This window comes from Mesoplodon mirus, assembly GCF_964341445.2.
Source record: "Mesoplodon mirus genome assembly, chromosome: 19".
Classification (NCBI taxonomy): Eukaryota; Metazoa; Chordata; class Mammalia; order Artiodactyla; family Ziphiidae; genus Mesoplodon; species Mesoplodon mirus.
This window is the reverse complement of record NC_138995.1, coordinates 2,302,481-2,329,364: the sequence shown is the minus strand read 5'-3', so window position 1 is coordinate 2,329,364 and position 26,884 is coordinate 2,302,481. Positions and strand designations below refer to the sequence as shown.

The 26,884-nt window shown below is 49.8% G+C and overlaps 1 protein-coding gene across 4 annotated transcripts in view; it reads right to left on the bottom strand.

The window, feature by feature from the left end:
- Nucleotides 1–25,876, bottom strand: part of FBXO31 (F-box protein 31) — a 42,811-nt gene extending 16,935 nt beyond the window's left edge. For 2 of the 4 annotated variants that reach the window (XM_082607662.1, XM_082607663.1), the window contains exons 1-3: nt 25,492–25,876; nt 10,921–10,992; nt 7,604–7,690 (exon numbers count right to left, since the gene is read on the bottom strand). In XM_082607662.1, the coding sequence (XP_082463788.1) occupies nt 7,604–7,690; nt 10,921–10,992; nt 25,492–25,840 (508 nt within the window). In that variant the 5' untranslated portion in view covers nt 25,841–25,876. Of the gene's footprint in view, nt 1–7,603; nt 7,691–10,920; nt 10,993–25,292; nt 25,345–25,491 lie in introns of those variants that run through there. The other 2 variants (XM_082607665.1, XM_082607664.1) reach the window with 2 other exon arrangements.
- Nucleotides 25,877–26,884: the final 1,008 nt, after the last annotated feature.

The window sequence follows — 26,884 nt, the reverse complement described above, 5'->3', positions numbered from 1 at the left end:
CCAGCTGATCTTCACTTTACAGTCAATAATTGGAGGAAAGGGCGTGAGAAAGAGGAGGAGGGACGTGTGAAGAAATCCCTCACGAAGGCTCGTAACAGAGCCTTGCAAACAAATGTGGATTCAAGCAAATCTTACAAGTGTCTAAATCATTCTAAGAGTAAAAATGTAACAAACAACTGGGTCATTTTGAAACCCAGCCTCTGCGTATCAGCTCCAATGACAAGGAACTGCTGCCTTGAAGAACGTGCAGTGGGCGCCCTTGTGAAGCAATGAACCTCCCCTCCCATCAGTCTACACAACGGAGGAGATGTGGGATTCTTTACCAGGGGCAGAGTCCAAAACATCATGGGGCTGTAGAGTAAGATTTAACTGGGTCATCTGTCTTTCTTTTAAACACACACACACACACACACAAACACACACCTTCCCCCTTATTTCAAAAGCAGTGCATGTATATTCACTGACGGCAACGGGAGAAAAGGGCACCTGATGCCGACCTGAGACCCCACTGCACAGCCATGGCCAGCACAGTAAATGCCCTGGGGAAGAGTCCTTTGCTTCCATTTCCTCTGCATGTGTATCTGTTGAGTGAACAGTGAACAAGTGAAAGAATGAGCAAACTGCACAGAGAAGACAACCAGCTCATGCGGGGCCCTGCCGGCCAGCTTCAGGGTCTGGGGTCTCTCTGCAGCCAGTGTGTGGTGGTAAAGTTTATATGTCAACTGGACTTGGCCATGGGGGGACCAGACATTCTTAATCAAACATTATTCTGGTATGTCTGTGTTCCCAGATGAGAGTAACATTTAAATCTGTGGACAGAGAAAGCAGATTGCCCCCGCTAGTGTGGTGGGCCTTGTCCAATCAGTTGAAGACCCGAGTAGAAGAAGGCTGGTGCTCCCACCAGTAAAGAGACGCTCCTGCTGCCTGGCTACAGGCTGGGATATCAGTCTTTTCTAACTTTGAAATCTAACTAAATCATGGGCTCTTCCTGAAGAGGACAAAAAGGCTAACCCTCCCACAAATACAGGGTAATTTTCTCCTGCCTGACTGCATTGAGCTGGGACATTGGTCTTTTCCAGCCTCTGGATTCGAACTGAAACATGGGCTCTTCCTGGGTCTGGAGGCTGCCGGATTTCGGACTGGAACTACCCCATCAGCTCCTGTGGGTCTCCAGCCTGCTGACTGGAGATCCTGGGACTTGTCAGCCTCCATAGCTGTGTGATGTAATTCCTTATAATAATCTCTTTATATATGAAGAAATTGGTTCTGTGTCTGAAAACCCTGGCTAATAGTGGGAGCCATGGACGGTCTCCAAGTGCTGGAGCTGCATCATCACAACAGACTTCAGGAAGGAAGACCAAGCAGCAGGGCCCAGAGGGACCTGAGCCCAGACAGCAGTTCTCTAGCCACCACTTGGTCTGAGGTACAGAGAAGAGGAATGTGAGGCCAGAACCATCCCAAGCCTGCAAGGCATGCAGACGGCTGGTGGGAAAATACCAACTGTTCCCCAAGGTTTCAGCCTAAAGACACACTTCTCTAAAGGAGCCTTGATGGTCTGCAGGGCGCCTGCCACTCATGCCCAGTGCAATCCTCTGAGTTGGTTTACAAGACACACATTAAAGTCAGTGGTTATTTTATGGCCATACCTTGATGGGTTTTGTGTTTGTTAAACAAGCAATAATAAGCAGGGTCAGGAGCCATAAACAAATACTGAACTCAGACAGTGCAATACACACTCAGGTGTTTAGGGGTGAAATTGACTGATGGCTGCCAGTTACCTTGAAATGCATCGCAGAACAGGATGGACAGATGGGACAGATGGATGGGTGTGTGGGAGTGAAGTGGAGCAGGGTGCTATGGAATTGGGTAAAGGGGTGTTCACTGCACAATTCTTTCTACTTTTCTGTGTGTTTTTAAAATTTCACGATAAAATAGTGGAGAAAAAATTAAATGGGACCCTATAGCATGGTCTTCTCTTGTCTCCCCTCCCCTCATCTCCCAACTTGACTGCTGGCAACGTCTGGTTCTTTTCAAGATCAATCAATCTGATCTCGAAGCCCCTGGAAAGACTGTTCAAAGAATATGCCACAGACTCAGCAATTCCCAAAGGGGAGTTCCTTGTTTTGATTTAAAAGCAACATCTCTTTGAAATAAAAGTTCAGCCTCCCATGTGTGCTTAGAGCAGCAACTGTCTCTGGATTTTAAGCTCTGTGCCCATTAGAAGACTCGGGTGTGCCCCTTGCTCCCACTGACACGACGCTGGCTCGCCCAGCCTGGGCCCACCCAGGACAGTCCGAGGGGAAGTCAGAGACCAACGCCATCAGGTGGACTGTGAGGCACAGGATTTCCTAAGGCCACGCAACACCTGTGTTTTATAACGTGTTCTTTAAGAAGTCTCAGAGTTAGTCCGGCAGAAGTGACCTGAAAGACTCAGCAAGTCCAGGCAGCACTCAGACAGAAGGAGTCCACTTGAGTCACACGAAACTCTAGGTGTCAGGAGTGGAAGGGCAGCCTGTCCACACGGCGACCTTGTGTGCCCGGGGCCTGCTGGGCAGGGCAGCTCTAAGGCGTCACCACCACAGGAGGTACGGAGCACGATGAGCTCAGGCACCGGCCCCTGTGCACTCCTCTGACCCGCACCCGGACCCTGCCTAGGGCACACAAGGGGCCTGCAGGCTTAAGACAGAACCCACAGCACCTCCTGGCCCAGGCACTGACCACACCCCAGGGCTCCTCGCCTGGAAGAAGATCCCAGCTCAACAAGCCCTCCTGACGCTGTTTCCAAACAACCACTGACCATGAAGGAGAGTAAATGGGATTAAGTCCCAGTGACACCGGCTCAGGTGCAGACGGCGGGCTTGGGACCTAAGACAGCAAGTGGACTGGGTCAGACCCTTCGGGTGCTTTCCTGTCAGAGACAGGTGTGCTCAAAGGGCCCAGCTCTCAGGAGACCACAGAAGGCAGGCATTCGTGGGCAAGGGGACCCAAACACCAGAGAAGCACACTTAAACTCTGTCAGAATAACAACAACACTCCTGCTCTCGGCCCCACGAAGCGGGACGTGGGCCTTCCAGAATGAACACCAGCTCAGAGACTCTTCCAACCATTGATCCCCGAGGTCAGCATGGCTGTGTTCAGAAAACCATCCCTGACTCTAACGCAACCCTCCTACTCCCCAAAATAGGAACAATAGTCCAAGATGGCTAAGGGATGGCTCAGCTCAGGAGCTAACAGGAAAAGAGTCCTAGTCAGGGTTCTCATCTGCCAACAGGAAGGGTCACTTAACAAGCCAAGTGGGAAACTCCGATACACTGGACAACACCCAACCCAAAAGATCCAGCTTTCCTTGCATAGCATGCTCTGATACTGAGCAGTCGCTTCCCTGCTGTCCTACCAGCAGCTGCCATTGCCCACCACACTGGGGACAGTGGCCCACCACCCAGCAAGGCCATAACATCATTCTTGAATCACCACATCTGTCACTGCAGAACTGAGGTTTCTTGCCCAAAGGAAAATCATACATGCAACTAATGGTATCTCCTGCCACTTGCTAGGAGCTTTTAGTAATTAGAATAAAATCAGAGGAGGGAACACTTCCAAACTCATTCTATGAGGCCGGCATTACCCTGATACTAAAACCAGACACAGCACGATAAAAAAAAATTACAGGCCAATATTCCTAATGAACATAGATGCAAAAATCCTCAACAAAATATCAGCAAACAAAAATGGATCATAAACCATGATCAAGTGGGATTTATCCCAGGGATGCAAGGATGGTGCAACATCTACAAATCAATCAATGTACTACACCACATTTACAAAATGAAGGCTAAAAAATCACATGATCATCTCAATATATGCAGACAAGGCTTTTGACAAAATTCAACATCCATTTATGATAAATGGGTATGGAGAGAATGTACCTCAACACAGTAAAGGCCATGTATGACAAACCTACAGCCAGTATCACACTCAAAATGGAAAGCTGAAATCTTTTGAAAGACAAGGATGACCACTCTCCCCACTTTCATTCAATGTAGGATTGGAAGTCCTAGCCAGAGCAATTAGGCAAGAAAAAGAAATAAAAGGTATTCAAATTGAAAAAGAAGAAGTAATACAGTCACTATATGCAGATGACATGATACTATATATAGAAAATCCTAAGGACACCACCAAAAAGCTATTAGAGCTAATAAGAGAATTCAGTAACATTGCAAGATACAAAATCAATACACAGAACAAAATCAGGGGAAACATTCCATAGACACGTAATCAGCAGGGGGTCTCTCCTCTCTCAGACATAGATACCATTGGTGCCCCACTGCCCTTTCCAGGAGCACCCTTCTGTTTTATTCTTACCAATGGTCTCCTTCCTTCCTCAGTAACCATCCTGCAATGTGTTCTTGGCTCCACTTGGCAGACTGGACTTTGGAGGGGCCTTCCCCTCCAAAGACTCTACCCTGTGTTATCTGCACCTGAGGATTAAAAGTGGTCTGTCCATCTCCTCACCAGTGGAGGGGGCGGGTTTCCACCAAATTCCTCGTATCTACTCGAGCAATCTGAAGCACTGCCCAGATGCTGGGTGTGAACCTCAAAACCCAGAGCCCTACAGGTACATGACGTTATTTTTAAGTTCAAAGTGCACTCAGACAGTCACCATCGATTAGCACACACAGACACGTGTTAGACCCGTCGTAAAGGCAATCCCCTAGGACACTCCCGACGCCTTACAGACATGGATTATCAAGACCATCAGGAAGCTACATACACACATCAAGAGCAGCTGATCTGGGCCTCAAGGCTGTGGGGAGACATCATCTCTTGGGTCCAAGGGAACGTGGCCCAGAGGACTTCAGGGGACCAGGGGACACGAGGCCCCACGGCTCTAGGAAGAGCACAAGTGGATGAGGAACAGCCCCAGGGCCTCGTTCCTTACAAGCCAGTCATCACAGCACACGTCTCTGGAGCTTTGGCGAGTGTCAGAGGATGAATTCCAAGCTGCCCTCGGTTAGGACACACTAGGACACTGGAACACAGAACACCTGGGCATACAGAGGTTTCAAATTCAGTTGAAACTGGTTTTTTGTTCATGCATGTAAGTTTTTCACTGATGTTTTAGGAGACCATCCAGGTAACAGACCAGTCCACAGAGAAAGGCAACCAATGCTGACAACTGGTTATTTTCATTATGTTTTCTAGATCTTTCAAGTCTTCTACTGTATTTTTATAACTACACTCACACCTCAATGGGACAGTAGTCCCCAGTTAAAACAAGTCTGCAATACAGCTACAAGCAACTGGGGGGCATCTCGGTATGTGGCTCTAGTCCAGACACTCTGGACGTGGTCTCCTAGAAGCATGGTAGAAAGTCTGGACGTAGAACTTGTCCTCATCAGCTGCAGGAGTTTCTGCCCACTGCTTGGGGGCAAAAAGAACACCCCCCAAAACAACTCTAGGTGCTTCCTAGGTCCCAGCCACCGCCAGAGGTGGGTCAGAATTCCACATTAGCCCTATGGTATTAAGTTCCAGATAGGCTGTTGTTCCACAAGAAGCCTGTGACAGCGGTGTGACATAATGGACCTCTAAGTGCTTGTCTGCTTGTATCGAAAATCCCCCGGCACCCAGTTCCCGTCAGCACAGCCAGTGTCATTGATCCGCTGTTCTCATCAATACCCACTACATCACCGTCTCTCCCGTGGGGCTGGAGAAGGCTCCGGGACTCACTGACTGCTAAGCAGAGAGAGCAGCGCAGTCCGTGACAAAATGTTCTAGAGAGCCTACTGCCGAGATGGCAGGGAAAAGAACAGAACTTGTGTCCTCATAGCCAGCCGGCCCAGCCCCAGACCTGTGGTGATGGCTCCCACACCCATCCCCCCGGGGCCTGGGTGACACACAAGGTGGGTTTGTTAGCCCAGACACCACCCCAAAGCATGCTGCCCACACCCGGGCAGCCCTGTCCGGACCCCAGGATAACCCCCTGAGTAAAACGGGGCCAGCCAGCACATGGCAGCTAGGTGGCTGGAGTCTGATGGGGGTTAGGAGAAAATCCACAAACGACTCTATTCCCTCTACTCTGAGTAGGTTTTGTTAGAAACTGGGCACTTCTTTTTTTTTTAAAAGATCTTTTTTGATGTGGACCAGTTTTAAAGTCTTTATTGACTTTCTTACAATATTGCTTCCGCTTTATGTTTCGGTTTTTTTGGCCGCTAGGCATGTGGGATCTTAGCTCCTTGACCAGGGATTGAACCCAAGCCCCTGCATTGGAAGGCGAAGTCTTAACCGCTGGACCACCAGGGAAGTCCCGAAACCGTGCACCTCTAAGACCCAGGAGTGGGTCTGCTCCACGGTGGCAATGCTGACATGAGGAGCACTCAGAGGGGTGGAGTAAAGAGCAGAAGGGGTGTCCCTGTGCTTCTCGAAACGTAAAAACAGCTTTCAGGACTTCCCTGGTGGCTCAGTGGTTAAGAATCCACCTGCCAACGCAGGGGACACAGGTTTGATCCCTGGTCCGGGAAGATCCCACATGCCGCAGAGCAACTAAGCCCAAGAGCCACAACAACTGAAGCCTGTGCACCCTAGAGCCCACAGGCTGCAACTACTGAGCCCACGTGCCGCAACTACTGAAGCTGCACACCTAGAGTCCGTGCTCCACAACAAGAGAAGCCACCGCAATGAGAAGCCCGCGCACCGCAATGAAGAGCAGCCCCTGCTTGCTGCAACTAGAGAAAGCCCGTGCGCAGCAACGAAGACCCAACGCAGCCAAAAATAAGTAAATAAAATTAATAACTTAAAGGAAAAAAAAACAGCTTTCAGTGCATCTCGGCTCAACCCAACAAAAGGCAGGGACAGCGGGCTTCCCTGGTGGCGCAGTGGATGAGAGTCCGCCTGCCGATGCAGGGGACGTGGGTTCGTACCCCGGTCTGGGAAGATAGGAGCGGCTGGGCCCGTGAGCCATGGCCGCTGAGCCTGCGCGTCCGGAGCCTGTGCTCCGCAATGGGAGAGGCCGCAGCAGTGAGGGGCCCGCATACCGCAAAAAAAAAAAAAAAAAAAAGGCAGGGACCGCATTCATCACCTATGGAACGTGGCTTAGAAAATTTCCAGAGCTCAAGTAATGCCAATCAAAGGAGGAATTAGGACCTAAATAATCAACTGTTTCTACACACTTCTGTTGTGTGTGTGTATGTAAACTTTTTGAATTGACAAATGCTGTGAAAACGTGATTGACTAATAAAGCCTAGATGTGAATGCTTGCGTTCCATTCTGGAATAGAGAGGTTTTGAGGCTTCTACTCTGCCTCAAGAAGCGATAAATGCTAAAATGCACAGCAACGTGGTGATCCTGCTTGGCACAACCCCAAAACCCAAAGCTGCCGCGGACACCCAGCCCGTCTGTGCAGCTGCCCTGGAGTCGCCGCTCGAGAGTGACCCTGATTGTGCCAAGCCACGGAGGATGCTGCAGCAAAGTGAAAACCAGCAAAAGCCAAGGAGGTCAGCTCGCTGTCGGGACCAAAGCTGTCTCGTGCTGTCAGTGAGAGGCCCTATCCATGCAGCTTCTCAGTCTTGCTCGCCCACAAAAGCGGAAGCCAGCAGGAGATACGTACGGCAGGTGTAAACATCTCTGTATTCCATGTGCTCGTAATCGGGAAGAATTTTCATGAAACGGCCCGACTTCACACGAGGGTTTATACCTGAACAGACACAGCAGGGAAAGGGCTGAAGACGGTTCTGCCTCCTCGACTGTAGAAACCATTTTCACAGGACCCAACACCTGTCCCTCACCGACATCACACGCTTCCCTACATCCTCGACCCCCAGAACCTTGGGAGGCAAGCGGTTGCCAAGGAGGCAGGCCTGGCCAGAAGGAATTGTGGTGACAGGTGTCCCTGTCAGTCAGTGATCCACACCAGGAACTCATGATGGCAGGCCCGCTCGGGACCCCCTCCGGGCTCTCCCCCCATCACCCACCACTATCAGCGGGGCTCACCGAGGTGGGAGGGCAGAGGTCGCAGCTCACAGATATTTGGAGTGACTATATAGGGAACCCTGTGCTCCAACTAGGATCCCCAGCTTGCCCGCTGCACACCTGGCACTGTCCTTCACCTGCTGCACGTGTGTGTTTTGTTTTTGACAAAGGACGGTGTTTGCCAGCCTCCTAACTCAATCAGACCCCTTCACCCCTGGATTGAGGTAGCTGACTCTACCATCTAATTAGGAACTAGGGGTGACTGTCTTCTACCACCTATTCCAGAAGCTAAGTGATTTTCTCCTGGATAACGCCTTCAAAGCAAATTCACAAAAACACAGTTCCTGCACTGTGAAAATGAAAACTGAAGCTCGCTTTGGCCGGGGCAGATCAAACGCTCTGGGGCGCTGATAACAGATAATATGAATCAGTCTCTGGATTTGGCAACCATGTTCAAGGAGTTGAAAACCAGCAGTCAAAGAAGTCTCCAGATGTCCTCCTTTGCCTGTGACCTCATCATGGCCCTTGTCCCCTCTCCCTGGCCCACCTGGACCTCCCCGTCTCCTACTCACCGGCCCATCCATCTGTGTCCAGACGTCCCCTCCACAGGACAGATGCCCCCAAGGCCCGGGCAACCCCTCCGCCCACAGCTGAGATGAGCTCTGTGGGGGCCTTCATTCTCACACGTGTTCTCCTCTGGGTGCTTCAGCCCCCACCACCTAGCAGGTATGAGCACCTGCCTCCCTCCAGGAGTATTTTGAGGGCTTACAACTCTTAGACAGAACTCAAGTTGCTTTGAGATGATATCATCAAATGGCCTAACAAACTCAAAAAGCAGTGAGATGATAAGGACTTCTCATATTAGATCCTCATGGAAACAGCTGACCGTCCCAAAAGCCAGGAACCTCTCGCTTCTGTGCGCTCACAGGGACTCCTGTGGGGAGTGTGCCTCTGACTTGGACACGACACCCATAGCAAGGGGGGCCTCCTGGATTCTCTGCTCTGGGAGACTTAAGACACGGACACTGGGGAGCAACACTGGAGCCGAGAGTGGAGCAGGGCCCTGGGGGCACCCCCAGAATGGAGGGTGGGAGGGGAGGGAAGGGGACACAACCACCCTTCCACCCCTGGAACTCCAGGCTTTGCAGGGTTCAAAGTGGCACTGTTCTCACCACTGAAACCACAAGACAGGAAGGAGTTACATTTTCACAAGACGTGACCACTCGGGACCCAAGACCCACTTCCCCTGGAGACACGCATTCTCTTGGGTGGGTGGGACACGAAGCAGAGGCCAGAGAAGGAACCAAAGTGCAAAGCTGCACAGGGAAGGAGGCGCGGGAGGCCTTGCGCAGACCAGCCCTGCCCTGGGCTTCAGGACCAAGGACAGAGGCACGGGGGTGGAGTGGGGTGCTGGCTTGGGATGGCGTCTGAGGGTAGGTGAGGATGCAGCCCGAGCCCCTCGGCAAGTGGGGAGAAGGGGATACTGGGAGGTGGCAGAAGTGGGGCTGGGACACACAGGGCTGCCAGAGAAGGTGGGAGGGGGCGACAGCCTCGAAGGCACAGCCGAGCGCCAACACCGAGAACCACACGTGCCCAGGGCAGCCGGGGAAGGCCCACGAAGAACTGAGAGCCTCCAACAGGAGATCTCCCCACTCGTGAGCAAATTCTAACCCAGGAACACTGGCCAATCCAACATCCCAAATGGCCACGGGATCGAGGTGGAGAGAAGTCTGATGGGATGAAGAAATCAGCCCAGATTCAGGGACCAACTGCGCCCCCCCGGGCTGTCTCCCCACAGAGCTGATGCTCCGCAGAAGTCCACACTCTACCTGTGCGGGGGATGCGGGACACAGGAGGAGAGGCGTCTCCCAGGGGGGCTCTGAGAGCAGCAAATCCACTGAAAAGAGGGAACACAGCAAGCGACACCAACGAGCAAGCCCCTGACACTGGAAGGAAGCCTCCAGCACGCTGGCTCCCACCCAGCAGCCTGGCCCCCGGGAAGTCCCTCCATCCTGAATCACAGGTTTTTCCGAGCAGGAGCCCGGTCCCCAGCCTCTGGGTGTTTAAGTAAGAAGCACCATCTGGTCTAAGTGTTCAGTGCAGAGCTGGTGCAGAGTTCAAAAGAATGTGTAAGCCAAAATCCACCAAGATGGTGTCAAGATGAACACTTAAGGTCCCTTTCAGCGAGGTCAGCAGGTCAACCTCAGGCCAAAGAGCAGTGGGCCGTCATGATCCTTCTTTCCCCGTCCTTTACTACCCAGCCCCGAGTGTTAACAACACACGCCACACGCCGCTGGGCAGGGACAGGCGGGCTGCTCCCCGCGGGATGGTGTGCCCACTGCCCCTGGGTGATGTCAGTGCCAACGGACACCCTCACAGCCTCACGCAAAGGGCCCTGAGGAAGGGCCGGCAGAGAGGTGCTTGGGGCCGGGGGCTCTAGCATCACGGACTCTGGAAAGCAAAGGGGCGGGGACAGGAAATGGGGGCGCTGGGAGACTCAACGTGCCTGCAGGAAACAAGCCAAGGAAGGGCCGGGGCTGGTGCGGTCAGGGTCGCGGGGAGGAGCCCTGGCAGCTGTCACAGCTGCATGTCACAGTCGCTCCTGGTGTCCACGTCTCCAACCAGGCTGCGGGCCTGGGATCTAGAGAGACTGGCACCTCCAAGCACACCAGAGTCGTTTCCAGGGCAGCCACGTTTCCCAGAGGAAAGACACCTTCATCCACCTGCGCTGCAAAATCAGGGTCATGATTCACTCAGAAAAGGGAGGAGAGAGCCCCCGGCCTTCTCAGTGCTGTTACTACCAGCACTGTCTCTACGATGTCAAAACTGAATTTAAAGGGCATCCGAGAACACACCTGTGGGCTGAGGGCCAGGGACTTTCACTTTCCATGGCTGATGTCACTGAGCACCTGCTTCTGGAACAAGTTAAAAGAAGGTGGTGACAGATTAACTTACGCTTCGCGTAGACGTCTCGACAAGACACGCCCGTGATCTCCAGCTTCCGCAAGTTGTCACAAACGCCGTACTCTGCAACAAGAAACGTGTGCTGGAAATTACAGTCCAAAACTCATAAAGCAGCAGAAATATTAATAGACAGACATGCGGGTGGGTGTGGAGCAGGCATGCCTCAGCCTTGGCCTTGTCTTCTCAGCCTGACCCTTCTTTCACTGTGGAGATTTCATGGGCCTTCTCCACATTCAGTCAACACCCTCACTCACCAAGGAAGCCACGATTCTGTTTTTAGGCAACTCCACTCCGAATGAACTAGCAACCTGCCATGTCTATTCTGATAAGCTCTAGAAACCTAATCGCTCAAACCCACAACCAAACATCCTGGTTTATAACCACGGTGTGGCAGAAACTGAGACTGGAGACAATGCGAGTTCCCCTGGAAATGAGACCATCACTGGTGTCAGGGTTCCAGAAAGGCCCCCCAACCCCCTCCTGATTCTGTTAAACGGAGACACAGCTGGAGCTGCCCAGGACGGCCTTGAAGCACATCCCTGACGCCCACCTCCACGGCCAGTACTCTGCCCCCACCTCTGGGAGAGAAACCCAGGCGCGGAGAGGTTGGTGACGCAGCAGTCCTTCCAGAAGGGGGACTGCAGTATGGCCAGCAAAAGGCTGCCCACCTCGTCACATCACAGACCCCACCCCGGCCCCAAGGCCTGGTCTTTTCAGTGGAATGGATGATGACACTAACCCAACGCTTCTGTGACGATTTTGACCATATCCAAGCCAAGCTCAAGATGCAGACGGTGGAGAAACTAGCTGGGCCAAGGGGGTTAGCACCTGGCAAACCTCCCTGAGATGGGCCTGCCCGACAGGGCGCTTTCCCTGCTTCCACGGCTGATGAGCAGACCATGGCCTTGCTCATCACCAGACAAAAACACACGTTTTATCCTCCTGCCAGGAAGAATGTGGGCTCCACTCTGGAGTGTTACGCAAGTTACAAGAACTTGTGAGGAACGAGATAACAAAATGTGCTTGTTTGTGACCTTGGACGGGGTGACACCTGCATGTCACATGAGTCACCAGCACCTGAGAGGCCCTGGTTTGTCAAAATCCTTGCAGACCATGCCAGGGACCAGCTGGAAGGGCCACTCCCGCCCCCTGGTTGGCGACCAAGCTGGAGCTGGTCTACCCGTGCTCTTGAGAAGAGCTCCGCTCCACCATGAGCTGTCTTCATGATTCCCCGTCTGCCCTGGGATGTCCACCACGGCCAGGCGGCCCTCCTGACGACCACAGCGGCTGTCACCACGTCGTGTGCTCTCCATAAACAGCGTCCTTCCCTCGCACCAACCGGGCGCTCCAAAACCGTCACCACACAAGACTGGTGCCTCGGTTTGTTTCCTACATGGTGCTACAGGACAGCTCCTCTCCCGGTTCCAGCAGCGACCAGCGCACGGGATAGACGGGATGCGCCTCTTGCCGCCTCGCTGACCAGACGGTTTGGGAGCCGGGGTAGGGGTGGGGCGGGGGGTAGTCTTCTCTGAACTGCGCGCTTTTGTGATACATGTGGACACTCTGCCGGTGAGACGCAGGGCACAGACCCAAGGCACATCCGAGTGTGCGCCGGCGGCCTGCAGCACACTGAAGCAGCAGTGCTGCCCCACAGCACCTGCCGACCCAGTGGGTGATTCTCGCATCTGAGCCCAGGTCATCCTCCGACCTGCTAGAGACGATGCACCACCTCCCCGCACCCGCTCAGACTTCCAAGCGATTCTAAGGTTTTTAGCCAGGATGACCAAATTGTCAAGAATCTCTGCACATCGTGTCAAGAAAAGGTGCTGGTAACATCACACAACAGATGAACCTGCACGAGCAGACAAACCACCCACAGAAACGCCACTAACAATCAGAAGAAAAGCAAAAGTATGATGCAGTGCTAATAAATACAGCAACGCTTAGTGGGTTTTTCTTAATGTTCCCAAAAGATAATCAATTCACCAAAGTGGAACAACGTCATTCTGACCCAACTGCTCCTTCAAGAAATGTTCAGTATTTTTCACATGATGGAAAAATCTTTTTTTTTTAAACAGTGGCTCAGAACAATTCCACATCCTCTGACTGTTCCATAAACCTTCCCATAAGTCATCAGGGAAAGTGCCCTTAAAATAGCATTAAGGCCCGTGTACATGCAGCACCAGGGATCCTTCCCCCTAGAAAACCTCACCCAAGACCAGCGTCAACGCCGCCCTGCCCAAGATGGTTAAAGTTAGCTCAGCAAACCGTGCTGCCCACAGCTGCTTGCTAAGTGCCAAATTTGGGTTGCAGGCTGCCGATTCAAATACTTTCCTTGCTAATCTATGACATAAAGTAGCTTGTGAAAGTCTGTTTTGAAAGTGTCTACTCCAAAAATGGCAGCAAGTAAAAAACAGTTGGGAAGGCGGAGAGAAGTGGGTCAGCTGGACTTGAGGAAATTTAAATTAACCATGGAATTACCATATGATACAGCTATATCCTATTTCTGGGTACATACCCAAAAGAGATGAAAGCAGAGACTCCGAGATGTTTGTACACCCATGTTTATAGCATCACTATTCACAATAGCCAAGAAGGGGAAGTCACCCAAGTGCCCATCGATGGATGACGGGTAAGCAAAACAGGGTCCATCCACACGATGGAATATTATTCAGCCTTAAACAGGAAGGAGAGTCTGACACCTGCTAGAGCCTGGCCGAACTTGAGGGCGTTGTGCTGAGTGAGATAAGCAGTCACAAAAGGACAATATTGTATGATTCCACTTATATGAGGTCCCTATAGAATAGTCACATTTCACAGAGACAGGAAGTAGAATGGTGAGTGCAGGGGCTGAGGAAGGGAAAACAGGGAGTCAGTGTTTAATGGGGACTCAGTGTCAGCTGGATAAGATGGAAAGGTTCTGGAGATGACGGTGGTGACGGCTGCACAACAATGTGAACATACTTAATGCCACTAAACTGTAGCTTAAAAATGGTTAAAGTGGGCTTCCCTGGTGGCGCAGTGGTTGAGAGTCTGCTTGCCAATGCAGGGGACACGGGTTCGTGCCCCGGTCTGGGAGGATCCCACATGCCGCAGAGCTGCTGGGCCCGTGAGCCATGGCCGCTGAGCCTGCGTGTCTGGAGCCTGTGCTCCACAACAGGAGAGGCCACAACAGTGAGAGGCCCGCGTACCACAAAAAGAAAAAAAAAAAAAAAAAAAGGTTAAAGTGGTAAATTTTATTTTGTGTATATGTTACCACAATAAAAAATTAAGTTGCCACTTCAAATACTCCAATCAGAAAATTTCCAGAAAGCTATTGAACAGATGTTTTGCCAACACGGAAAAACAGCCCAGGAATCTGGGCCAAGTCGACACTGAAGCTCCATCCTCTGGTGACCTGACTGCCAGGGCACACTTCCTGTCCAGTGAGGTCAGTACTGTGTGACGGTCATTACCGAAAACCCCTGCCCCCAGAGCATGTGTCTGAATGTGCAGGAAGTCTATCCAGTCTCTGCGGGTGGGAATGGGTGAGAAGAGTTTTCTCTCTCCCTCTTTCCCACTCTCTTGCCCCTACAGGAGAACCTAAGGAACACACGCTGCTTCCTGAGGCTCCTTCCCTCGAAGAGAAGATTAACGGAGATGAACGGAGGCAGCACCTGTGCCAGCCGTGGCTGAGATGTGCACAGTCTCTGCATCGGAATGGAAGATGACGAAGTTAACATCATAATTCTATGCACTGCACCAGCCTTGGTACCTGCAATTAGAGGGAACTTAGCCCCATGCTCCCCATAAATGCCACTTATGAGGGTCCCTGCCACGTTGGAAGGGCACAGCACTAAGACAGTCTCTGAAGCAAGTTGGTGGGCACACAAGATAAGGCTGGAAAGGGGGTGGTCTCCTGGTCCTGCCAGAGCCAGAGTCCACAGGAAACGCAGAAGCGCTGAAGAGTCTCAGGTAGAAAAGCAGCCTGGACTGGGTAACCTGTGGGTGGAGCCAGCGGAGACACACCTGGAGACGCAGGTGGGGGGGGTCCCATGAGGAGGCCACTGCACCACCAGGTAAGGCAGAGGTGGCAGGAAAGGATGGGGGAACCCAGCTGGAACCCAGCTGTGGCCCCCGGCAGGCAGGAGAGAGTGGGAGAAGGAAGAGTGGAGGAGTGCTGCGGGCTTGTTTCCCACCTGCTGTAAACTCACACAGTTTTCCAAATCAAACCAAAAGGCAGTATTGATTGCAAATTTAGCGCATTTTTGTTTGCACTAAATTAGGGGATAATTATATCCCTTAATAAAATATGGTTAAAACTTTACTTCCGAGGGAGTTCCCTGGTGGTCCAGTGGTAAAGAATACGCCTTCCAACGCAGGGGACTCGGGTTTGATCCCTGGTGGGGGAACTAAGATCCCACATGTCACGGGACAACTAAGCCCGTGCACCACAACAACTGAGCTCGTGCACCTCGATGAGAGAGCCCGCAGGCCGCAAACTAGAGAGCCCACGCGCCCTGGAGCCTGCGCACCACAACTAGAGAGAGAAAACCCGCACGCCACAACTAGAGAGAAGCCCTCGCGCCGCAAGGAAGAGCCCGCACCAAAATGAGAGGTCCCCGCAACTAAGACCCAACGCAGCCAAAAAAATAAATAAGGAAAATAAATAAATAAAAACTTTACTTCTGAAGCTGAAAAAGGAGGCAGACGCAGGGGTGGGAGCTGGTGGGGAGGGGGCTCCGCCAGGCTCAGGGGTGTCAGGCGACTGGCCCCCAGGCTTCCTGACACAGCTGCTCCGAGGACACCCCTGCGACAGCAGGGTGCCGCTTCCAAAGCCCCGAGTGTCCCCCAGCTCGCTGCTTTCCTTAGCTATTGCTATAACTGCATGAAATGCCTGTTTGTTTTTTAATAATGTAGCAGATATGGAAGAACATTGTGCAGCCAGCTCATCTCAGGATGGGAAGAATGTAAAAACCAAAACCTGGATACAGCCCATAGGCATCTCCTATTCAACACCTAGAATATGCGGGATGCTAACCAATAGTTCCCAAGGACAGCTGACAGCGCCTACATACTCAGTGCGACTTCTTCCCAACCAGCTCCACCCCTGCAATGATGAACAGTCTTTGGTGCCAAGAGCAGCCTCGAGAAGTCTCACCCTGCCAGCCAGAGGACGCTGACCCTGTCCAGCTCCACGACAGGTATCCCTGGCCAAGGGAGCCCCACTCCAGCTGAGGCCCACCTGTCATGCCCGGACACTTCTTCCTGGTGCACGCACACCTGCTCAGTCTCGCCACCCACTCGTGAGACCAGGCAAGCAGAGTCTGACCCTGCCATCACCTCACCCCGGACCCCTTCTCAGATTTCAGATACTTCCCGACTCCCCACTAAAACTCCTCATACAGGCTTGGCTACTCTGGGTTTCCTCCCGGGTCCATCACCACTGGGCGGAGAGTGAGGGTGTCACTGGCAAAGGATGCTGACTCATGAGTTAGAACCCAGGCCGCCTCCTGACCGGGCCTGGGTTTCTCACAGGACACCTGTTCCTCCAAAGTCCCAAAGACGCCCTTGTATTTGCACACTCTTTCCAGCCAGAAAGACAAACCAAGATCCTCAAATGCATTATGTAATCACTTTGTAAACACAGAGAAACAGTGAAAACGGCCCATCAGTGCTTCCTGGCAAGGCAACCATATCTGCCCAATTAAGCATGGCCAAGGGGAAATCTTCACTCGGTGCTTTCTGGGGGCCAGGTCCACTGTCCAGCTCGCTTTCATAAGGTCAGCAATGTCCCTCCAGAGGCACCGCTTTCCTTTACCCTTTCCTACTTCGCTAACTGGACGGATTAGGTTTCTCTGTGAAGCAGCACATGAGATTCGACTTCCAAAAATACAGGGACTGTAGTCCCAACGATAGCAAAGCAGAAGAAAAGGATAAATGTTCCCTACAATTCTGAGATCCTGCTGTATGTTCAGGAGGTGGCCTGCTTTCCTCTTCTCATGGTTGAGGCAGGTACGCTTCTACAACCTCAACATCGCCCACCCCAGCCCCAAAACAGGAAGGCTCAACAAGCATCTGCTTAACAAGAATCATAAAATATGCCCAAGCCGGCTTCAAAGCCAACAACTTGCCCATTTCACCTCTTCCCAAGATGACCCTTCCAATTTCAGCCATGTTTAACAAAAGCCACATTTCTCACATTTCACATCAGCATATCAAACAGAATAGAAAGCGTTTTCTTCTGCATGCAAATACAAAATTACATAGTGGTTTTTAACTTCCCATTTCTGTCATAAAGCTCATACATTATGGGAAAAGGGTATTTCTAATTATGATGGAATTTAAGCCCACTTTAGACTTACAACTGATAAAAATATTATACAAATATTATTCCAGGTGTCATTAAAACACTTACCATCAAGTGGAGAAATGGACAAATTGTATATTATAAATTCAAAACCTCACTCTATGTCTCAATATTTAAGAGTTTGGTGTAGAAGGGAAAATACACGTGGGAGTACTTCCTTTGCATTTCCTTTGCTTTTAAATGTTTCTTTTGTTATTATTTGAATGTTCTGATTTAGAACCATGGTCTGAATTTTCTAAACAACTTAGCCTCAGGTAGACCAGCCAGCATTTCAAAATTCACCAACTAAACAGTGAAGTGTTAACCAAAAAAAGCCTCCGCTGGGTCAAAGGCAAAGAACGGACTCGGCTTCTACGCTATGCTCTGAGAAATGATGGCATATTTATAGCCCCACATGCCAGTAACTGCAGGAGGCCTGAAGCCAAAGGAGGAATGCATCAAAACATTGCTCGGCTCCTGACCCCGTGCCCACACTGCAGGCTGGGGTTGCTCTGGTTTGGTTTCCTGTAAGAGGGGAAATAGCGCCTATTTGGTGTATCTGCCCCCAAAACAGGAGCACAGATTGGGCTTTCTTTTTTCAACTTTCTTTCACCCGCCCACAGAAATACCACCTGAAAATAGTTAATCAAATAGCTCCAACAGGCAGGGGGCTCAAAAGACCAAATTCTATAAAAACAACTGATTTATTATTGTTGACTTATTATTGCGAGGACACTGAAAATTGTGAGATTCTCACCAAGCGCTAAAGCTTCTCACTTTAAGTTTGTAGTGTCCATACGCACCCCCCACCCCGAGTCATCCTCTCATTTTACGAAGAGCCACAGACATGCTCGCCCTGCCTGTGCTCTGGAAGTCCATCACGGCCCAAAACACTCTGAAGCAATAAAATACAGGTGCGTGGCACCCTCCTCCCTGTGCCCCTTTCTGTGGCTTGTCTTCTCCTCTGGGAAACCCAATTATCAAAATACAGAAAGCAAACGTGTAAACACTGAGTAGTAAACGGGCAGACTCACTAACGTCTCACTCACCTTCCCAAGACACTGACAAATGGAAGCACCATCGTGCCGTGTCAGGGCCGGACCTGGAGCTTCTGGGCCAGGAAACCTGCTGGGCTAGGACCACCCACCTCCTGCTCACCAAGGCTGGGAGCACTTTGGTTTTTGCCTCTGTGGACATGACTTTGGCCTTAACACCCACCATAACCAAATGTCTAGTTCAGGATGGAAGAAGTTTGGGGCTCAGGGAAATAAGATCAGACTTGTCTCGCACATGACTATTCTTATACATATTCCAGACTAACCCTATGAGATGCCTATGAATTACGCACGGAACTGCCAACCATCCAATGTTGGACCCAGATGAGCTGGAAATGAAAGCTACCAGAATGAACTAGTGAAACTGAAGACCTTCATAACCTCGGGAGGACAATGATTACTTAAACCCAAAGTTAAAAGTTCGTAACTTTGATTAACGCTGTAACTTTTACAGAAGTCACTTTGACTAACGCGGTAACTTTTGCAAAAGTCACTGTAAACGAAGTTAAAAAGCAAAGGACTATTGACTACGAGAAAATGTTTTGCGTATATTAAACAGAAATTGACCCAGATTAAATAAATAAAACCTGCAAATCAATAAGAAAAAATAATGATAGAGAAAAAGGGCAAAGATTAAGGATACGAGAATAAGAGAAATCCAAATTGCCTATAATTTTATTTCTTAAATGTGCATCTTCACGAGTTATCAGCCATCTGCAAATTAAAATGAGATGCTGTTTCTCACCCAGATTGACACAGATTTTTAGAAATGAATCATTCAAACTAGAAAGAATTTAGAGGACGCTGGATTAAATGAGATAACTTAAAGGACCCAGACCACAAAGACAGCTACTTTGTGAATAAACACAGAGCATTCCTGTCACTTTCAGTGACTTGCCTGTGCACACCCTCGTGACAGGTGTGCAAAGAAGAAAATACAACTATGTTATATTTGGAGTGAAGAATCACTCCAAAAAAATAACTGGTCAGTATCTAGTAAAACTGCAAATCTCACAGCCCACTATGCCGGCAACACCACTTCTGGATATATTCCTTAGAGAAATTTACAAATTTATCTGTGTCTGAAGACACGTAAGAGCTTCTTTGCTGTAACACTGTGTACACTGTATGAAAAAAATAAAAATGAGCAAAGGAACACGTGTGGCCTCTTCAAATTATGAACCACCACATAGTGTTCAAGAAGACTGAACCAGACTTAAATGTATTAACATGGACAGAATTTAAAAACACAAGTTGACAGGGGCAAAAGGCAGATGCACAATACTTATGGTATGATATATTTCTTAAAATTAAAGTACCATAAAACAATGTTATACATTGGGGATGTTACAGGAATATGTATATACAAGTAAACTCAGCCCACAATAGTGGTTGCTTCTTGGGAGTGGGAAGGTCAGGGGTGATCAGGAGGGACTTAAATGCTGGCTGAGAGGTTTTCTTTTAAAAAAGGTAGAGGGCTTCCCTGGTGGCGCAGTGGTTGAGAGTCCGCCTGCCAATGCAAGGGACACGGGTTCGTGCCCCAGTTCGGGAAGATCCCACATGCTGCGGAGCGGCTGGGCCCGTGAGCCATGGCCGCTGAGCCTGCACGTCCGGAACCTGTGCTCTGCAACGGGAGAGGCCACAGCAGTGAGAGGCCCACATACAACAAAGGAAAAAAATAATTTTAAAAAAATTTTTAAAATTTAAAAGGTAGAGATTTCAAAAGCAAATATGACAGAAGACTTAACTGTTATTTACTGGGGATGACTAGGAATATGCCTGTTTTACCATGTTTGTTTTTCATTTTTTTAATTTCTCAAAGTGAAAATTCTCCTAGCTGCTAAGCCACCTTGGTGAAGGAGAGACCTTGATCCTACCATCACGGTGTCTGCTGTCCCAGGAAAGCTGAACTGAGAAGCACAGAAGCAGGAAAAAAAGGACTGAAGAGTCCTTCTCTGTCTGCCCCCCCAAAGTCTTTCTACATCTTCATGAGGACTTTTTATGCTTCCACTAGCAATGCTGAGAACTTGCCCTGAGCTGTACCTCCAGTTAATTTTACTATGTGGCATACCTTCGACTTTTCTGATTATACAGAAGTCTTCTGTTACTCTCTCTTGCTACATACCTTACAGTTTCCCCAGAGACAACACCCGGAGACCACCACACAGGTTTGGCTGACTGATGGAGAAACTCCACAAAGCACAAAGGAACATCTGTGATGAACATGAGTCTCACAGGTGTACAAAATGCAAAACAAAGCAAATGAAAAGGTGGAACTCTCTTTGCCTGTTTTAAAAAGTCAAAAGAAACTCACTTGCCAAATAGATGACAAAAGGTTAATACTGCTAATATTCAAAGAAAAGAGAATGAAAAGAAATGAAGACAGCCTAAGACACCTCTGGGACAACATTAAACGCAACAACATTCGCATTATTCAGTCCCAAAAGGAGTACAGACAGAGAAAGGACCCGAGAAAATATTTGAAGAGATTATAGTCGAAAACTTCCCTAACATGGGAAAGGAAATAGCCACCCAGGTCCAGGAAGCACAGAGAGTTCCAGGCAGGATAAATCCAAGGAGAAACACACCAAGACACATAGTAATCAAATGGACAAAAATTAAGACAAAGAAAAATTATTAAAAGCAACAAGGGAAAAACGACAAATAACACACAAGGGAACTCCCATAAGGTGAACAGCTGATTTCTCAGCAGAAACTCTACAAGCCAGAAGGGAGTGGCACGATATATTAAAAGTGATAAAACGGAAGAAACTACAACCAAGATTACTCTACCCGGCAAGCTTTACAGACAAGCAAAAGCTAAGAGAATTCAGCACCACCAAACCAGCTCTACAACAAATGCTAAAGGAACTTCTCTAAGTGGGAAACAAGAGAAGAAAAGGGACTTCCCTGGTGGCGCAGTGGTTAAGAATCCACCTGCCAATGCAGGGGACACGGGTTCGAGCCCTGGTCCGGGAAGATCCCACATGCCATGTAGCAACTAAGCCCGTGCGCCACAACTACTGAGCCTGTGCTCTAGAGCCCATGAGCCACAACTACTGAGCCCACATGCTACAACTACTGAAGCCCACGAGCCTAGAGCCCATGCTCTGCAACAACAGAAGCCACCACATTGAGAAGCCCACACACCGCAATTAGAGAAAGCCCGCGCACAGCAACAAAGACCCAATGTAGCCAAAAATAAATAAATAACTATTTTTTTAATGTAAAAAAAAGAGAGAGAAGAAAAGGACCTACAAAAACAAACCCAAAATAATTAAGAAAATGGTAATAGTAACATACATATCGATAATTACCTTAAATGTGAATGGATTAAATGCTCCAACCAGAAGACACAGGCTCACTGAATGGATACAAAAACAAGACCCATATATATGCTGTCTACAAGAGACCCACTTCAGACCTAGGGACACAGACAGACTGAAAGTGAGGGGATGGAAAAAGATATTCCAAGCAAATGGAAATCAAAAGAAAACTAGAGTAGCAATACTCATATAAAATAAAATAGACTTTAAAATAAAGAATGTTACAAGAGACAAGGAAGGACAGTACATAATGATCAAGGGATCAATCCGAGAAGAAGATATAACAATTATAAATATATATGCACCCAACAAAGGAGCACCTCAATACATAAGGCAAATGCTAACAGCTACAAAGAGGAAATCGACAGTAATACAATAATAGTAGGGGACTTTAACACCTCACTTACACCAATGGACAGATCATCCAGACAGAAAATTAATTAGTAAGCACAAGCTTTAAATGACACAATAGGCCAGATAGATTTAATTGATATTTATAGCACATTCCATCTGAAAACAGCAGATTACACTTTCTTCTCAAGTGCACACGGAATATTCTCCAGGATAGATCACATCTTGGGTCACAAATCAAGCCTCAGTGAATTTAAGAAAATTTAAATCATATCGAGCATCTTTTCTGACCACAATGCTATGAGATTAGAAATAAATTACAGGGAAAAAATGTAAAAAACACAAACACATGGAGGCTAAACAATATGCTACTAAATAACCAAGAGATCACTGAAGAAATCAAAGAGGAAATCAAAAAATACCTCGAGACAAATGACAATGAAAACATGATGATCCAAAACCTATGGGATACAGCAAAAGCAGTTCTAAGAGGGAAGTTTATAGCAATACAATCTTACCTCAAGAAACAAGAAAAATCTCAAATAAACAATCTAACCTCACACCTAAAGGAACTAGAGAAAGAAGAACAAACAAAACCCAAAGTTAGTAGAAGGAAAGAAATCATAAAGATCAGAGCAGAAATAAATGAAATAGAAACAAAGAAAGCAATAGCAAAGGTCAATAAAACTAAAAGCTGGTTCTTTAAAAAGATAAATAAAATTGATAAACCTTTAGTCAGACTCATCAAGAAAAAGAGGAAGAGGACTCAAATCAATAAAATTAGGAATGAAAAAGGAGAAGTTACAACGGACACCGCAGAAATACAAAGCATCATAAGAGACTACTACAGGAAACTCTATGCCAATAAAATGGACAACCTGGGAGAAACGGACAAATTCTTAGAAAGGTATAACCTTCCAAGACTGAACCAGGAAGAAATAGAAAATATGAACAGACCAATCACAAGTAATGAAATTGAAACTGTGATTAAAAATTTTCCAACAAACAAAAGTCCAGGACCAGATGGCTTCACGGGTAAATTCTATCAAATATTTAGAGAAGAGCTAACACCCATCCTTCTCAAACTCTTCCAAAAAACTGCAGAGGAAGGAACACTCCCAAACTCATTCTACAAGGCCACCTGATGCCAAAACCAGACAAAGATACTACAAAAAAGAAAATTACAGACCAATATCACTGATGAGTACAGATGCAAAAATCCTCAACAAAATACTAGCAAACAGAATCCAACAACACATTAAAAGGATCATACACCATGATCAAGTGGGATTTATCCCAGAGATGCAAGAATTCTTCAATATACGCAAATCAATCAATGTGATACACCATATTAACAAATTGAAAAATGAAAACCACATGATCGGGCTTCCCAGGTGGCGCAGTAGTTAAGACTCCGCCTGCCAATGCAGAGGACATAGGCTCGAGCCCTGGTCTGGGATGATCCAACATTCTGTGGAGCAACTAAGCCCATGCGCCACAACTATTGAGCCTGCACTCTAGAGCCCGCAAGCTACAACTACTGATCCCGCGCGCGCCGTAGAGCCCGTGCTCCGCAACAAGAGAAGCCACCGCAATGAGAAGCCCACGCACCACAACAAAGAGTAGCCCCCGCTCACCGCAACTAGAGAAAGCCCACACACAGCAACGAAGACCCAAAGCAGCCCAAAATAAATAAACAAAATAAATTAATTAACAAACAAACAAAAAACCCGTATGATCATCTCAATAGATGCAGCAAAATCTTTTGACAAAATTCAACACCCATTTATGATAAAAACTCTCCAGTAAGTGGGGATAGAGGGAACCTACCTCAACAAAAAAAATAATAATAAAAAAAAATACTGCTAATATTCAACAAGCTCTTACTAATTTGTAAGACAAAATAAACTCCCTAAGGGGCTTCCCTGGTGGCGCAGTGGTTGAGAGTCCGCCTGCCGATGCAGGGGACACGGGTTCGTGCCCTGGTCCGGGAAGATCCCACATGCCGCGGAGCGGCTGGGCCCGTGAGCCATGGCCGCTGAGCCTGCGCGTCCGGAGCCTGTGCTCTGCAATGGGAGAGGCCACAACAGTGAGAGGCCCGCGTACCACAAAAAAAATAAAAATAAAAAAAAATAAACTCCCTAAGAAATAAAGAGACCAAAAAAACCAAAACAAAACACAAAAAAAGAGGTGAAATTAAAATGGCCAAGAAGCATCATAACCATTTAGGGGGTGAGGGCTTCACCTGCATCATCCCATTTAACCCTGAAAGTCACCCTATGTGAGCAGCACTTGCCAATAACACTTGGGAAGGTGAAGCAGCATCTCCAGGATCTCAGAGCAGATAAAAAGATTACAAATCAGTCTTGACCACTGAGCATTATGGCAGAAAGAAGATGACTGACTGACCCCCTGCTGGGAAGGATGTCAGGAAAGCGGTCTTCTCATGCAGCCTTCCTGGGGGTGCAAATACCAACAACTGGGCAATGAGTATCTAAGGTGTTATCAGCGTGCACACCCTACTGCCCACAACCCCACTCTGGGAAGTACACTCCAAGAAGATAATCTCAGAAGTTCTGAAAGGTACATGTAAGCCCCATGAACTCCTATAAAATGCACAAAGGCAGTCTTGATAGCACTGTTTACAACAAGAAAAAACTGCGAACTTAGAAGTCTATCAGTAAGGGACTAGTCTGTGGCATACACGGACAGTGGAACACTATGAAGCTTTTTTATACTAAATCTTTCCAAAATTTTAGGAGTGGCTTATCTTTGATTGCAGGGGTCCCGGAAGATATTTTACTTTCTTCCCTTTGTTGTCCTTCACTGTTTGATTTTTTTTTCTTACCTATTGTTTTTACCAAAACATGAGAGCTTACTGAACATCAAAGATCTATCAACGTTTAAATGAACAGAGACTGGAACTGTGGATTAGGTAAAGCTTTCTTCCTGGGATTTGTTACAAAACTACTCACTATTCTCACTTCGGCCACCACCATCCCTGACGGGGGCATCAGTCCCCTGCAGCACTGCCCGGCTCCACCTACCGCTCCACAGACCAGGTCCTCGCCCTCAGAGGACACTCCAAACCCTCGGGCTCCCCTAACTATTCAAGTTCACCCTCATCGTTCCCGTCAGCTCCGCCCCCAAGGACTGAGGACCAGGGACAGACGTCAGCTTGCTCCCCGGCCTAAACCCAGCCCCAGCTCGCGTCACTGCCCTCGGCGTCCTGGTCCCCGCAGCTGGGGACCCCTCAGCCCCCTCTGATCACCCCATGCAGGCAGAACCCGGTCCGCCGCCCACCCGGAACTCCACCGCGCCCGGAACCCGCGGTCCCGGGTCTGTGGCAGGGCCCCCCGGGGTCACAGCACGCCCCGGCGGCCAGGACCCTCCTTCTGGAGCACCATTCCGAAGCAGGTGCCCTTCTAGAGCCCGTGGTGACCCCGCCCAGAGCTTCCCCCAGCCAAGCCCCCTCCACCAGGCCCCGCCCCGACGCACTTACCCTCCCGGCAGCGCCGCCTCCAGATGGTGTCGGTGTGCAGGATGCGCCGGAACTTGGTGCAGACCTGGGCCAAGCTGGGCAGGTCGGTGCCGGGCAGCGAAGCGAAAATCTCCACAAGCAGCTCGGGCGGCAGCTCCAGCAGCGAGCAGCGCGGGGGCGACGAGGGGCCCGCGCTCCGGCCGCCCCCCGCCCCGGCCAGCGCCGCCGCGCCCGCCTCGATGCGCTCTTCCTCGGGGTCCGTGTCCGGCTCGCTGTCGGCCGCTGCCGCCTCGGCAGGGCCCCGGCGCTGCTGGCGGCGCCGGCATCCCCGCGACGGGCCCACGCCGCAGAGGCGAGCGCACACCGCCATGCCGGCGACTGACGGCCGCCGCGCCGCCGCCGCAGCCGGTGCGCACGCGCCGCCGGAGAGCCTATCCCCGCCCCGGTGAGAGTCGAGCCCCACCCCCTGGAGAGCCTAGCCCCGCCCTCCAAAGGATCCGAGCCCCTGCCCCAGGAAAGCAAGACACGCCCCTGGGATTCGAGCCACACCCCTCCCGACTGTCAAGCCACGCCCCCAATGCATAGGCGACCTCGCGGTCTAGGGCTTGGCCCCGCCCACCAGGAGGGACCTGCAAAGACCAGGGCCGAACCCGAATGCCTCCCGCCTACCCCCGCCCTCCCGTGTCATTGGGACCGTCTCCCCGTGGCCCCACGACCCCCGGGGGGACCGGCGCCTGGGCAGCAAATGGCGCGCTGTCGGGTGTGAGGGCCGAACTTAACCACCTCCCGAGTATGGGGCTGACGCGCTCTTCCCGAGATCAGCCCCGAACACCCTACGGGGCACCTCCCCCCAACCCAGAATGCCCCAGGAAGGCCCGAAGGGCCCCCGCAGAACCCCCCAGGAAGGCCCAAAGTTGCCCCCCAAGAACCCCCCCTGAGCACCCTTCCATGAAGAATCCTCCAGGAAAGCCCAGAGGACACTGCTCCGAGGACCTCCCAGGAAGGCTTGGAGGAGCCCACCAGAACTCCCCAGAGGACCCCAAGAACTTCACGCTAGGTGTGTAGTCTGTCTGATCTTGCTGTGCCCTAGTTACCTTATTTACTGGGTTCTGGAGGCTGACTGGGGCCTAGGGCGGGGGTGGAGAATGTGCAGACCTTCTCCTGACAGTGGCTTCACCTTAAGGAGCACTGATAACAAGAAACTGTCCAGAGAGGAGGGCCAAGGGTATGGATGTGATTACAAGATTACAGGATTATAGGAGCCTCCGCCTGGGTGGGCCCAACTCCTTTCTGGTCAAGACTGACTTCAACGCCCTGAAGTGCTGGAGAGCCCTTCAGGAGCCCAAAAGGAAGACTAACCAGAGCCCAAAAGGAAGTTAAGAATACACAGACCACCCCAGTGTTTCTGGTCAGT